The sequence below is a fragment of the Pseudophryne corroboree genome, chromosome 5 (genome assembly GCF_028390025.1).
Source record: "Pseudophryne corroboree isolate aPseCor3 chromosome 5, aPseCor3.hap2, whole genome shotgun sequence".
Lineage (NCBI taxonomy): Eukaryota > Metazoa > Chordata > Amphibia > Anura > Myobatrachidae > Pseudophryne > Pseudophryne corroboree.
The window spans coordinates 757,487,913-757,503,964 of record NC_086448.1 but is presented as its reverse complement, the minus strand read 5'-3'; the positions used below and the strand labels follow the sequence as shown (position 1 = coordinate 757,503,964).

Below are 16,052 nucleotides of genomic sequence, written 5' to 3'. Positions count from 1 at the left end.
AATCTGTTAAGGCCCATTCCACAAGGAAGGTGGGCTCATCTTGGGCGGCTGCCCGAGGGGTCTCGGCATTACAATTCTGTCGAGCAGCTACGTGGTCGGGGGAAAACACGTTTGTAAAATTCTACAAATTTGATACCCTGGCAAAAGAGGACTTGGAATTCTCTCATTCGGTGCTGCAGAGTCATCCGCACTCTCCCGCCCGTTTGGGAGCTTTGGTATAATCCCCATGGTCCTTTCAGGAACCCCAGCATCCACTTAGGACGATAGAGAAAATAAGAATTTACTTACCGATAATTCTATTTCTCGGAGTCCGTAGTGGATGCTGGGCGCCCATCCCAAGTGCGGATTATCTGCAATACTGTACATAGTTATTGTTAACAAATTCGGGTTATATTGTTAAGGAGCCATCTTTAAGAGGCTCTTTCTGTTATCATACTGTTAACTGGGTTTAGATCACAAGTTGTACGGTGTGATTGGTGTGGCTGGTATGAGTCTTACCCGGGATTCAAATTGCCTCCCTTATTGTGTACGCTCGTCCGGGCACAGTACCTAACTGGAGTCTGGAGGAGGGTCATAGGGGGAGGAGCCAGTGCACACCACCTGATCTGGTAAAAGCTTTACTTTTTTGTGCCCTGTCTCCTGCGGAGCCGCTATTCCCCATGGTCCTTTCAGGAACCCCAGCATCCACTACGGACTCCGAGAAATAGAATTATCGGTAAGTAAATTCTTATTTTTTCCATCTAATGTGATTTCCTAGGAGTGTAAAGTGTGTGTAAACCCAATACTGGATGTTTACTGAAGCATTAAGCTCTTCACATAGAAAGAGCAGGGATTATTTTACTGTCGTGACACTACACTGGCCAAGGCTTTGGTGCATGGATATCCTAATGGTATATATGGGCCCTTTGTGGCATCTTTACCAGGTTCTGTAACCTTACATACTGTTTTACCCGCCGTTGTTAGTCCATGTGGTGTTCATGGTATGGCAGCCGAAACCTTACAAAGGGGTTCTCCTGCAGAGTGGGAGAGATCATTCTCAGAGCTAGGAAGCCCCTTTATTGGTTAAGAGTAATCAGTCTGATAGACTTTCATGTTGCTAGAAGAGGAAGCATTATCCCAGTAATAGTCTGCTTGTTCCTGTTTTAAGAGGACGGGTCAGATAATGGGTTAAAACGGATTTCCTTTAAAGGTCTGCTCTCAGGATGACGGAACCTTTTCCTGAAGTGCAGGTCTTTGGGCAGATTGTGACATCTGTGCGGCCACATTAGAGGGGAAGTTACTCACATGACCACGGCCAGCAAGGTGTCCGAGTAGGGCCGGTGACTAAACAAATGGTGGATCACTTCTGTGATCTGCCATGGGTTTTTCGTTAGGCGGTGGGGGGATGGGGGGACTCAGAAAAACAGATGGAAGCGCTGTCACCAAAGGAAATATCAAATGTATTAAAATTCCATTAATAATATTCACAATAACACCTGTTCTGTCCGTTGTACCATACATGCACACACGCTCCAGGGTTAATGTTTTTTTCCCCCCCCGTTAAGAACCAATTAACCTATCAGTGTATATTTTTGGATTGTGGGAGGAAAACAGAGTACCCGGAGGAAACCCACTCAAGCACATGGAGAAGATACAAACTCCACACATTTTGGGCCATGGTGGGAATCGAACCGTTGACCTCAGTGCTGTGAGGCAGTAATGCTGACCATTACACCTTCCGTGCTGTCCTAATGAAAATATGAAAGAAAATGGGATTTGTATTCATTTGTAAAATCTCTCTCTGAATGTATTGGGGGACATTGAACACCTTATACACAAAGTTGCTTCTTTATAAAGCTACATATTGGCCCTCATTCCGAGTTGATTGCTAGCTGCTTTTAGCAGCAGTGCACATGCTAGGCTGCCGCCCTCTGGGAGTGTATCTTAGCTTACTAGAAGTGCAACCGAAAGATTAGCAGAACTGCTCGAAAATCTTTTCAGGCAGTTTCTGAGTAGCTCGGAACCTACTCCTAGATTGCGATCACTGCAGTGTCTTCAGTTCCTGGTTTGACGTCACAAACACGCCCTGCGTTCGGCCAGCCACTCCCCCGTTTCTCCAGCCACTCCTGCGTTTTTTAGCACACTCCCGGAAAACGGCCAGTTACCACCCAGAAACACCCCTTTCCTGTCAATCACTCACCGATCAACAGAGCGACTGAAAATCGTTGCTTGGCCCTGTGTAAAATTGCATAGTTTTGTGTAAAAGTACTTAGCGTGTGCGCCCTGTGGCCCATACGCATACGCAGAACAGCCCATTTTTAGCCTGATCGCTATGCTGCGAAAAATGGCAGCGAGCAATCAACTCGGAATGAGGGCCATTGTTCAGGGTGTTATTTCTCTCTCTTAGCTTTGTTGTGTATGGTTGTATCCTTTGGAAAAAAATAGCAGGATGCAGGAGCGTGCAGGATGTGACTATAGAGGAGGGAGAAAGCACGTTGTTATCATTTAGCTTGGGGTAGCTGTGAGTCTGGTGTGTGTTTTTTTTTTTTTTTTTTTGGGGGGTCTGTATTGTCATACTCGACCTGGAAACAGAGCCTGGGCAGTTGTTCTCCATGTTCTGTGCAGCTGTTGTCACCAAGCAGACAGTGGAGACCGCCAGTGTAGGAGCAGAGATGGCAGCACTCACTGGGACCAGCTGCTGAGTGCGGATTCCCTTCCAATAGATACTCTAAATACATTTCTCCAGATGAATCCTTGGCTATGCAATGTCATTTCCCACTGCCCACAGTTTATTTTATTAAGCTGTTTTAAGTTCGTGGGAAGATAATTATGTTGGAGGAGACATGTATATTGATTTTTTTCAAAGTGCCAAAGTCCAATCGGTGCTTGTATTACCCCATACCCGCCTCCCTCCGTGGGTTCGTTGAAAAGTATTTAACGTAAGTATAAAAATCCGGTTATTTGCATTGTTGTGCTGTAATGCGTTGACAAGTGGAGCAGCAATCTGTAGTGACACACGGACAGTGTCATAACAGATGTTCCATTAGGTGAAATCTGCATCACAATACAGAAGAAGTGGAAAGCTAATAATATAATAAAAAAAACTAGACAACCGGAGCAGATGTTTCTTGTATTAAACTAGAAAGCTTTTGATAAAGAGCCACCAAGGCAGATGTGCGGAGGGAAAGATCAGTACAGATGTCTGTGTCTTTATAGCAGCTCATGGATGTGTTTTCAGAAATTGGCTAAATTATGGTTCTTCAAAGCGTTACTACCAGTTCTTTGTGCTGTAAGTCATTACATACTCGGGGGGGAAAAATGGTGCTAAAAGAATAAAGGTTATATCGCCACTTCTCTAATATAGTGTAGACAATAAAAGAAAACTTCAAATCGCTATGGGCAACATCAACGGGTTAGCTTTGCCCAAGCTGGAATAAAGGTCTCTCGGAATTTCTACCCAAGTGTCAGCCTCGATAAGTACTTTGTTACGTTAAAGCAAGAACTGGTCATTGCGCTTTAAAGCCACACCATTTACAAAAACCACATGTGTGTCCTGCCAGAATAGTTCAACCCATATACGTGCTGCTTATTCTTATTAGCCGATCTTACAGTATGTAGCACCACCGTGTTATCCGGAGAATGGTTAATCGTTCACATCAGTCACTGATACCCCTTTCACACCAGAAATGCAGGGACAAAACCCGGGAATTCTGCCACGGGCTCATGCAGGGACATTCCCGGGTTGGCACCATTCACACCAGCATTTTTTGCCGAGACATCCCGGGTCTGCACCTTTCATACTGAACCCGGGATGGTCCTGCATTTTCTGAGAATGGGCGTCTCAGAAAAACCACAAGACCAGGAAGTGCCCTGAATAGCCAATCAGCATCAGCAGAGGCAACCCGGGAAGGTGGGACATGTCCCTGCACCATTCACACTGTCCAGGGTCCAGGGACGATCCCGGGACCAACCAGCAGGGTTGAAATGCAGGGACAGAAATCCCGGGTTTTTGTCCCTGTACCCTTTCACACCAAGAAATTTCCTGGGTTGATGCGCGTTCATGTGTTTTAACCCGGGAAATTTATGGCTGTGTGAAAGGGGTATAAGTAATTGCAGTTTTCAATTGATAACTGGCTCATACGGACAAACACACACACGTAGAAACTCTCGCTGCTGCATTTTCTCTCTCGCCCATTCATTTTGCCAGAAGCCAGTTACCTACGGATATGTGTTTGGAAGTGGGTTGTAGGTACATAGGAATTCCCAAGACTTAACTATTTGAAGAGAACTATCTGAAATATATATTTTTTCAATGGATTACTCTACTGTCATATACTCTATACACTACATTAACTAATAAATAATGAATTACTTATTGGCAGACGTGGTCACATTATTTGAGGAATTCATTTATTTATGTCCAATAAGGAACAGGGCGAAATAATATAAATAATTACCACACGCTGCTGCCTAGACTGCAGTAATTGCCTCAAGCTGCAGACAACCACTATACTGCGATAATTACCAGGTACACCACATGCAGCCGTCACAGGTTAACATCTGTGGTTCTCAAGTACCACCAACAGCATAGGCAAACGCGGGGGGGATTCCAGTTGCCTGGAAACACCCCTTCCCCACAGCCTGGCCAGTGGCAACTACATGCAGTAAAAAAGGGCAGATTGGAGTTGCTGTACATGCCCAGTGACAGCAGATTTTCATACCAAGTCTACTGTGTTTGTGTGTTCAATCATCACACCAGGGCTTGTATATGTCTGAAGCAGTGACGTGCGTTCAGAGTCATACTCCAGTACACTTCAGAGTTTTGGGTATAAAAATGATTAGACTAATACAAAGAAAATATTTATAGCTTATAACTATCATTGTTTGTATTATTCATGTCATCTTTGTGTTATTCTAGTCATTTTTATAGTCTACCCACCAAATAATATGTGTGTGTGTGTGAGAATGTGGCTCTGATACTAGCGTTTGCCTCGCCAGCCATTGACCTCACCTTACTGGTCTGAAGTGCTGTGTATTACATAAATTGCACTATAGCTTATCACATGCTAATGGACTGCCAACAATTGCTCTGATAGCAAACATTTGGAAACCCCCCCCCCCCCCCCCTCCAGAAATTCTGCATTTGCCCCTGAACAGGTCATGTTTTCTGGATTTCTTTAATCATGCACAATAGAGAATATATATTGCTGGGTCAGTTATTATCTCACCAGCTTCCATATACAGAAATCCACAAAACATGACCTGTTGGGAAAACATGAGGGTAGAGAACCACTGGAATACTTGTTTTCTTTTATCGCATGACCTAAACTACTATTTGAAATGCTTTTTTTGATATCCTGAATTCCACAGATTTAATTACTCTAAACTGTAGTCTAAATAGAATGCCTGTAAAATATACATTTGCTGTTTATAAAGTCAAACATACACAATGATGTTAACAGTATTTCGATGAATTTCAACCTTATTTTGTATCCCAAGAAAATTATTATTTGTTCCCTAAACATTTGCAAACATCCACTTCATGAAACATACATTTTGTTGGACTGCAGCCTGTCGGACGGATGAGTAAAACAATTTGAAAGTTTACATCTCCCGTTTTTATTAACTCTGTTTCTATTTAAGGAATCTAAGGGGATATTGCTTTGGTCCAGTCTCCTGTCAATAAACATCAGCAAAAAGCTTTCATTCACCAGAATAGCTGTTACTCCCACTGCACGGTACATCAAATAGTTTATGTACTGGGCTGTTTTTGTTGAAACACACTTGAGAAATAAAAGGCCTCATTGTGGTTTCCTTTAATATCTTCCTGGATGTTTCATAAAATATGATACCTGGCTTTGAACAATATAATAGATCATTTTCTCATTCATAAAAACTGAGTATTATCAAAGTTTCCTTTGAAATGTCAACCTCAACTGAGTTTTTACTCTTGTATCACCCGTAACCACCCCCCCATCCCCACACCGCCACCACGGAACATAGTTTTGGGTCTACCAGGTGCATTGTGGTGCGTTTGATATACGTATGTAAAAGCCAAACCTTGATCTGACGTAATGTAATGTAATGCAGAAATTGGTTGCTTTTTTTATTATTGTATTTTTATTTTTTATCTTCTTTGTAATGAAGTACTATTTGTTTCAGCCAGACTTTTGATTTTCCCTCTCTCTGTAGCTCATATGGCAGCGTCTTTAAAGCCATTCACAAGGAGTCCGGCCAGGTTGTTGCAATCAAACAAGTTCCTGTGGAATCAGATCTTCAAGAAATCATTAAGGAGATCTCTATAATGCAGCAATGTGACAGGTAAGCAGATGACACATTGGTGCATTCCCAGATGTTATTGCAAGTGGTCGTGTTGCCATTATCTGCTGTGTTGGCTCCTACAGTGCTGACGTCCCAGCTACGGTCCTACGAGGTGCTTTGCTTTGCAGATTTAAAACCACTGCAGCTTGTCAGGCTGTGCACACTGTGGTCAGGTCCCACGTGAATGATGCTGAATGTTGCTGTTTTCCACAGACTTAAGCAAATCATCTCATTTTTAGTTATTGTGAAAAGTAAATGGAAGAGCTTAATAACTGTTTGCCGGTGATGTCAGTACAGGCTGGGTCAGCACTTCTTACAGCAGAATGCATGCCATCATTTTAGGGGAAGCTCACCTAGATGTATGCAGGCTATACAGAAAATTAAATATATAGATAAAGGCATAGGAGAGGCAAAAAAAATTCTGAGGACAAGGAAGGGAAAAAATAATTATTATAATATTTATATAATACTCCAAAATGGCTCAAGATGCTATACAGTAATAATGACCATAATAAAATAGGTATTACAGCTGCTCAGCGTTGATATCTTACAGACTTTCCTGTTAAGAGATTTGCAAAACAAATTAGTGGGGGAGGTTTCATGGGAACACACACAAATATGATCACCAACTGCCCCCGCCCCTGCCCCCAGTCTATCCTCTCGTATGCAGAGTGATCAGTAGGTGAGTTCCATGCTCTCATAAGATGATGGTCACAGAGCTCTTCCTCTTACATTCCCTGTGAGGAGCTCTGCCACACAAAGTAATGAGAAGAATGTTATACTCAGTATGGTCACTGAGCTCTTCCTCTTACATTCCCTGTGAGGAGCTCTGCCACACAAAGTAATGAGAAGAATGTTATACCCAGTATGGTCACTGAGCTCTTCCTCTTACATTCCCTGTGAGGAGCTCTGCCACACAAAGTAATGAGAAGAATGTTATACCCAGTATATGGTCACTGAGCTCTTCCTCTTACATTCCCTGTGAGGAGCTCTGCTACATAAAGTAATGAGAGGAATGTTATACCCAGTATGGTCACTGAGCTCTTCCTCTTACTGTCCCTGTGAGGAGCTCTGCTACATAAAGTAATGAGAAGAATGTTATACCCAGTATGGTCACTGAGCTGTTCCTCTTACATTCCCTGTGAGGAGCTCTGCCACACAAAGTAATGAGGAAGGGAATGTCATACTCAATATGGTCACTGAGCTCTTCCTCTTACATTCCCTGTGAGGAGCTCTGCCGCACAAAGTAATGGGGAAGGGAATGTCATACCCAATGTGAGCGCTTCGTCTTACAGTCGCTGTTTAGGAAACAAGTCCTCAGTGCTTTAGAATTCTTTAGATTACGCAACACATGCAGTCTTCCTTTAATGAAGCACATGGTGAAGGAGAATTCATCTGACAGTGTCACCTTCCTTCACAGCTTGGTAGTTTATTATATGTGCTCACTATAGAGGTGAACTCTCAGACATGAATTTCCAGGTGCAATGCAATGATCAGTGTCTGCATTACATTGTAACTGTGATATCTTGAAGAATTGTTGGATAATTTTATTATTATTACAGCTGGTGCTCATGAAAAACATTACAGTCCATTGACCTGCAGTTTCTTGCCATTTTTGCCTTGCTCTTCAATCTTCCGTTGCCCAAGGCAGGCCAGCATTACTATACATAGCTCTGATTATGCTGGGATGTTATCTTAATTAACACATCAGTCACCTGTGTGGACATCACTGCTTTTCAATATTTGTCTCTGTCCCAGGGGTTTACATTTTTAGTGCACTGCACGTAGATGATAATGGTACAAAAAATGTAGCCCTTCTTTCCCGCTTTGTGTAGTCTGTCTTTATCATTACCATCTAGTATATTATTCATCATCTGCACAATCTAGTTGTATATAGCGAGCTCTAGGTTCCTGTTATAATAGTACTGCAACCCTTCTCACAACTCCTTTTTTTTGTTTTTTTTGTTACTTGCGTATAAACACTTTTTCTAAAACCTAGATGGGACACCAGCCTAAGGGGCCTGTGTATTAATAATTACAGCATAGAAACATAGAATTTGACGGCAGATAAGAACCACTTGGCCCATCTAGTCTGCTCCTTTTTTTACCATATTTTTATTTTCATCCTTATTTCTTTGTAAGGCTATCATTATGTCTATCCCATGCATTGCCGCAAGTATTAACAGCACATATTGAGGGACTTTTTCCGTTTTGACATAATTTCCCCTTTTGTGTATTACTAGTAACACCCAGCAACAGCGGTAGCAGGGACAGTGGCTATCCTGTGACAATTTCTCCTTAGGCATAAGTGGTTTGTCATCTGAAGAAAGCATAAACAAGCGGGACCAGTAGTCATACCGTAGTCCCCATTGATAATAAAGGGTACTGTGATTTTGACATCACTTAATAGACCCCTAAGACTTAGATACATATAGGGGGAAATTCACTTGGGCGTGAGGTAAAAAACCTTGTGTACTTCACACCCAATTGGATGATTCTCTGTGTGACGCACGGGACATTTACATACATTCAGGTAAGTGAACTGTTTCTGTACCAGAAATATTTTTTTGTTTTCTTCGATACTTTGTTGGTAGAAAATATACATAACCCCCCCCCCCCCCCCAAAAAAAAAAAAAAACCCAACCCAAAACAAAACCCAATCAGTTCAGTAATTGTAATGTAAAGTAGTGATAGAAGATAAAGTGGTCAATTTACAATTCTCTGAGTCCCGTGTATCACGCAGACTTTTCATTCATTCCAGAAGGAACGATTTACTTTTTGTGTTTTTTTTCTGGTATATATTATCTACCAACAAAGTATTTAAGACTTTGTCCCCAGAAAACAAAAAATATTTGTTCTATAGAAAAAGTTCACGTACTTGAATGTATGTAAATGTTCTGTGCGTCACACAGAGAATCACCCCACTTTGCGTGCTCCTGATTATCCGTGGTATGCAATTCAAAAAAATGGTTGCAGGGTTTTTATACTTTAAATCACTTTAAGGGTCACACACACACTCACAGACATTCGCATTACTCTCATGTGCTGCTGCAGGAGTCCGGATCCCGACACTGGAAGAGAAGACATTGCTTCAGAAGGTGAGTAATTACTAATTAAGCTAATTGGAAACCTCTAATTGCTTAATTAGTCCTCGAGGGATGCCCCCGGGTACCAGAGCAAGTCTCGGTGGTATTTCCTAGAATTAACGAAAATCAGACTTGCTCTGGGTCTGCATGAAAAAGACGCAGTGTTTTTCTATAGGAATCACCACGTGTCATTTGCTGTCCTGCAGTTGAATAGGAAAACCCTGTGGCTGTGGGAGAAAGACAGCGCACTGTTTTATGCGTCCCCCCCCCCCTTAATTGAATTCCCCTAATTGAATTACCAGTGTAGCTATTTAGACATATAGTGACATGGTGTACAGGAGTATTGTGCTGGACGGAGCTGAATATTCCTATCTTTCACTTAATAGTTAAACTAAATCTAATTCACACTTTGTGGACAGCAGTACATTGTGCATGGTTACTGTTATGAATAGTTGACCAAATGAAATTGTTTTGTATGAAGAAATATCAAATCTTTTTATCTTTTTCTTCTTTGTGTAGTCACTATGTAGTCAAGTATTATGGCAGCTACTTTAAAAACACTGATCTATGGATCGTTATGGAGTACTGTGGGGCCGGATCCGTCTCCGACATCATTCGATTGCGGAATAAAACGGTTAGTATATTAATTTGATTAGTTAATAACAACATGTATCTGTACCCGCTGGTCTCCTGCTCGTTCGTCAGAGCAAGCCCTTTCCTGTAACCCCACTTACTACACTATATTCTGCTTTATCCTCACCAGTGTCTCCTGAATTACTGACTTTATACAGCCTTTCTCAATGTTTCCTCTGCGAAAACTGTGATTGTAGTACTGATCTATCACGGTTCTGAAGAAACATTTCCTAATGGATAATTACCAGCTGTACCTTATGTTTTAGAAGATTGTTGTAACTTTGTTTTTGACGGACAAGTTTATAAGTCTTATTTGCTTATTATGTTTGTTGCAATTATAAGCATCTGCTTTTATACTTTTATGTGCTGAAAGGTATTACATGAGATGTTTTAAAGTACAAATTAATTGCAAATAAGATGCTACTGTATACAAAAGGTTCTAATTCTAGTGGGGAGTTGTAGGGACCTTCGTATCAATTGCATGTTGCTTTTTAGATTTATACCCATGTCAGATATATCCTTTTGTCTCGGTATATTGCCGGGGCTTGCGGTTTGAACAGGGCCCTGGCTTTGTGTGTCCAAACCCCGACCAGTGTCGGGTGTCCTGGGTCCGCAACCCTGCTTGGTACCAGGGTTATTCCCGGGACCAACCCAGGTCGCCTATAGAGCGAAAGGTGCGACCTAGGTTTTTTTTGACCTGTTACCTTTCAAACTGCTGATTGGCTGTGTAACTGGAGGCCTGCCTCAAGGAAATGTCTAAAGTGACGTGCAGGGCAGACACGGTTGCTGAAACAGGTCAATTGTCTTAGATGTGGGTTGCAGCCGTATTCAAAACCCGGTACGGAGTCATGTTTCATGTCTGAAAGGGGTATAAGATGGATCTGCTTTACTGTTCCTGGAAACTACTGACATGTTAGACATGATGCAGGGGTTAGAGGAAGGCCATATTTCCAGTTCAGGCTCATGAGCTTCTTAATTTACAAGTGTATGTTAATAAGTCTTCTTCATGCCAGGCAATAGGGTTACATTGGCTAATCATTTTCTCTATCGTCCTAGTGGATGCTGGGGTTCCTGAAAGGACCATGGGGAATAGCGGCTCCGCAGGAGACAGGGCACAAAAAGTAAAGCTTTTCCAGATCAGGTGGTGTGCACTGGCTCCTCCCCCTATGACCCTCCTCCAGACTCCAGTTAGATTTTTGTGCCCGGCCGAGAAGGGTGCAATCTAGGTGGCTCTCCTAAAGAGCTGCTTAGAAAAAGTTTAGCTAGGTTTTTTATTTTACAGTGATTCCTGCTGGCAACAGGATCACTGCAGCGAGGGACTGAGGGGAGAAGGAGTCAACTCACCTGCGTGCAGGATGGATTGGCTTCTTGGCTACTGGACATCAAGCTCCAGAGGGACGATCACAGGTACAGCCTGGATGGTCACCGGAGCCGCGCCGCCGGCCCCCTTGCAGATGCTGAAGTCAGAAGAGGTCCAGAATCGGCGGCTGAAGACTCCTGCAGTCTTCTAAAGGTAGCGCACAGCACTGCAGCTGTGCGCCATTTTCCTCTCAGCACACTTCACACGCGGTCACTGAGGGTGCAGGGCGCTGGGGGGGGGCGCCCTGGGAGGCAAATGTAACCTATATAAAGGCTAAAAATACCTCACATATAGCCCCCAGAGGCTATATGGAGATATTTAACCCCTGCCTGATTTCTCTAAATAGCGGGAGACGAGCCCACCAGAAAAGGGGCGGGGCCTATCTCCTCAGCACACGGCGCCATTTCCTCTCACAGCTCCGCTGGTCAGGACGGCTCCCAAGTCTCTCCCCTGCACTGCACTACAGAAACAGGGTAAAACAGAGAGGGGGGGGCAAATTTATGGCGATATTTTGATATAACAAAGCAGCTATAAGGGAGCACTTATTATAAGGCTATCCCTGATATATATATAGCGCTTTTGGTGTGTGCTGGCAAACTCTCCCTCTGTCTCCCCAAAGGGCTAGTGGGTCCTGTCTTCGTTAGGAGCATTCCCTGTGTGTCTGCTGTGTGTCGGTACGTGTGTGTCGACATGTATGAGGACGATATTGGTGTGGAGGCGGAGCAATTGCCAAATATGAGGATGTCACCCCCTAGGGAGTCGACACCAGAATGGATGCCTTTATTTATGGAACTACGGGATAGTGTCAACACGCTAAAGCAGTCGTTTGACGACATGAGGCGGCCGGACAATCAATTAGTGCCTGTCCAGGCGACTCAAACACCGTCAGGGGCTGTGAAACGCCCTTTGCCTCAGTCGGTCGACACAGACCCAGACACAGGCACTGACTCCAGTGGTGACGGTGACGAATCAACCGTATTTTCCAGTAGGGCCACACGTTATATGATTTTGGCAATGAAGGAGGCGTTACATTTAGCTGATACTACAGGTACCACTAAATAGGGTATTATGTGGGGTGTGAAAAAACTACCTATAGTTTTTCCTGAATCAGAAGAATTAAATGACGTGTGTAATGAAGCGTGGGTTGCCCCTGATAAAAAGCTGATAATTTCAAAGAAATTATTGGCATTATACCCTTTCCCGCCAGAGGTTAGGGAGCGCTGGGAAACACCTCCTAGGGTGGACAAGGCGCTAACACGCTTATCTAAACAAGTGGCGTTACCCTCTCCTGAGACGGCCGCACTTAAAGATCCATCAGATAGGAGGATGGAAAATATCCAAAAAAGTATATACACACATGCAGGTGTTATACTACGACCAGCTGTAGCGACTGCCTGGATGTGCAGTGCTGGGGTAGTTTGGTCAGAGTCCCTGATTGAAAATATTGATACCCTGGACAGGGACAATATTTTACTGTCGTTAGAACAAATAAAGGATGCATTTCTTTATATGCGTGATGCACAGAGGGATATCTGCACACTGGCATCACGGGTAAGTGCTATGTCCATTTCGGCCAGAAGAGCTTTATGGACGCGACAGTGGACAGGCGATGCGGATTCAAAACGGCATATGGAAGTTTTGCCGTATAAAGGGGAGGAGTTATTTGGAGTCGGTCTATCAGATTTGGTGGCCACGGCTACAGCCGGGAAATCCACCTTTCTACCTCAAGTCACTCCCCAACAGAAAAAGGCACCGACTTTTCAACCGCAGCCCTTTCGTTCCTTTAAAAATAAGAGAGCAAAGGGCTATTCATATCTGCCACGAGGCAGAGGTCGAGGGAAGAGACAGCAACACGCAGCTCCTTCCCAGGAACAGAAGCCCTCCCCGGCTTCTACAAAAGCCTCAGCATGACGCTGGGGCTTCTCAAGCGGACTCGGGGACGGTGGGCGGTCGTCTCAAAAATTACAGCGCGCAGTGGGCTCACTCGCAGGTAGATCCCTGGATCCTGCAGATAATATCTCAAGGGTACAGGTTGGAATTAGAGACAGATCCACCTCGCCGTTTCCTGAAGTCTGCTTTACCAACGTCCCCCTCCGAAAGGGAGACGGTTTTGGAAGCCATTCACAAGCTGTACTCTCAGCAGGTGATAGTCAAGGTACCTCTTCTACAACAAGGGAAGGGGTATTATTCCACTCTTTTTGTGGTACCGAAGCCGGATGGCTCGGTAAGGCCTATTCTAAATCTGAAGTCCTTGAACCTGTACATAAAGAAGTTCAAGTTCAAGATGGAGTCACTCAGAGCAGTGATAGCGAACCTGGAAGAGGGGGACTTTATGGTATCCTTGGACATCAAGGATGCGTATCTCCACGTTCCAATTTACCCCTCACACCAGGGGTACCTCAGGTTCGTTGTACAAAACTGTCACTATCAGTTTCAGACGCTGCCGTTCGGATTGTCCACGGCACCTCGGGTCTTTACAAAGGTAATGGCCGAGATGATGATTCTTCTTCGAAGAAAAGGCATATTAATTATCCCATACTTGGACGATCTCCTAATAAGGGCAAGGTCCAGAGAACAGCTAGAGATGGGATTAGCACTGTCTCAAGAAGTGCTAAAACAGCACGGGTGGATTCTGAATATTCCAAAATCCCAGTTAATGCCGACAACTCGTCTGCTGTTCCTAGGGATGATTCTGGACACGGTTCAGAAAAAGGTTTTTCTCCCGGAAGAAAAAGCCAAGGAGTTATCCGAGCTTGTCAGGAACCTCCTAAAACCAGGAAAGGTGTCTGTACATCAATGCACAAGAGTCCTGGGAAAAATGGTGGCTTCTTACGAAGCAATTCCATTCGGCAGATTCCACGCAAGAATTTTCCAAAGGGATCTGTTGGACAAATGGTCAGGGTCGCATCTTCAGATGCACCTACGGATAACCCTGTCTCCAAGGACAAGGGTGTCTCTTCTGTGGTGGTTGCAGAGTCCTCATCTATTGGAGGGCCGCAGATTCGGCATACAGGATTGGATCCTGGTGACCACGGACGCCAGCCTGAGAGGCTGGGGAGCAGTCACACAAGGAAGAAACTTCCAGGGAGTATGGACGAGCCTGGAAACGTCTCTTCACATAAACATTCTGGAACTAAGAGCAATATACAATGCTCTAAGCCAGGCAGAACCTCTGCTTCAGGGAAAACCGGTGTTGATCCAGTCGGACAACATCACGGCAGTCGCCCATGTGAACAGACAGGGCGGCACAAGAAGCAGGAGTGCAATGGCAGAAGCTGCAAGGATTCTTCGCTGGGCAGAGAATCATGTGATAGCACTGTCAGCAGTGTTCATCCCGGGAGTGGACAACTGGGAAGCAGACTTCCTCAGCAGACACGATCTTCACCCGGGAGAGTGGGGACTTCATCCAGAAGTCTTCCACATGCTGGTAACCCGTTGGGAAAGACCAATGGTGGACATGATGGCGTCTCGCCTCAACAAAAAACTGGACAGGTATTGCGCCAGGTCAAGAGATCCGCAGGCAATAGCTGTGGACGCGCTGGTAACGCCTTGGGTGTACCAGTCGGTGTATGTGTTTCCTCCTCTGCCTCTCATACCAAAAGTATTGAGAATTATACGGCAAAGAGGCGTAAGAACGATACTAGTGGTTCCGGATTGGCCAAGAAGGACTTGGTACCCGGAACTTCAAGAGATGATCACGGAAGATCCGTGGCCTCTACCTCTAAGGAGGGACTTGCTTCAGTAGGGTCCCTGTCTGTTTCAAGACTTACCGCGGCTGCGTTTGACGGCATGGCGGTTGAACGCCGGATCCTAAAGGAAAAAGGCATGCCGGAAGAAGTCATTCCTACTTTGATTAAAGCAAGGAAGGAAGTAACCGTGCAACATTATCACCGAATTTGGCGAAAATATGTTGCGTGGTGCGAAGATCGGAGTGCTCCGACGGAGGAATTTCAACTGGGTCGATTCCTACATTTCCTGCAATCAGGATTGTCTATGGGTCTCAAATTGGGATCTATTAAGGTTCAAATTTCGGCCCTGTCGATTTTCTTTCAAAAAGAATTGGCTTCAGTCCCTGAAGTCCAGACCTTTGTTAAGGGAGTGCTGCATATACAGCCTCCTGTGGTGCCTCCAGTGGCACCGTGGGATCTCAATGTGGTTTTGGACTTTCTAAAATCTCATTGGTTTGAACCACTAAAAAAGGTGGATTTGAAATATCTCACTTGGAAAGTGACCATGCTTCTAGCCCTGGCTTCTGCCAGGAGAGTATCAGAATTGGCAGCTTTATCTTACAAAAGCCCATATCTGATTTTCCATTCGGACAGGGCAGAACTGCGGACTCGTCCGCATTTTCTCCCTAAGGTGGTGTCAGCATTTCATCTGAACCAGCCTATTGTAGTGCCTGCGGCTACAAGTGACTTGGAGGACTCCAAGTTACTGGACGTTGTCAGAGCATTAAAAATATATATTGCAAGGACAGCTGGAGTCAGAAAATCTGACTCGTTGTTTATATTGTATGCACCCAACAAGATGGGTGCTCCTGCGTCTAAGCAGACGATTGCTCGTTGGATCTGTAGCACAATCCAACTTGCACATTCTGTGGCAGGCCTGCCACAGCCTAAATCTGTAAAGGCCCACTCCACAAGGAAGGTGGGCTCATCTTGGGCGGCTGCCCG

At 44.4% G+C, this 16,052-nt stretch overlaps 1 protein-coding gene across 2 annotated transcripts in view; it reads left to right on the top strand.

The window, feature by feature from the left end:
* The window catches only part of STK3 (serine/threonine kinase 3), a 465,082-nt gene that overhangs the window by 45,678 nt on the left and 403,352 nt on the right, over nucleotides 1-16,052 (top strand). For both annotated transcript variants that reach the window (XM_063924180.1, XM_063924181.1), the window contains exons 3-4: nucleotides 6,172-6,300; nucleotides 9,906-10,020. In XM_063924180.1, coding sequence (XP_063780250.1) covers nucleotides 6,172-6,300; nucleotides 9,906-10,020 — 244 coding nt within the window. The remainder of the gene's footprint in view (nucleotides 1-6,171; nucleotides 6,301-9,905; nucleotides 10,021-16,052) is intronic.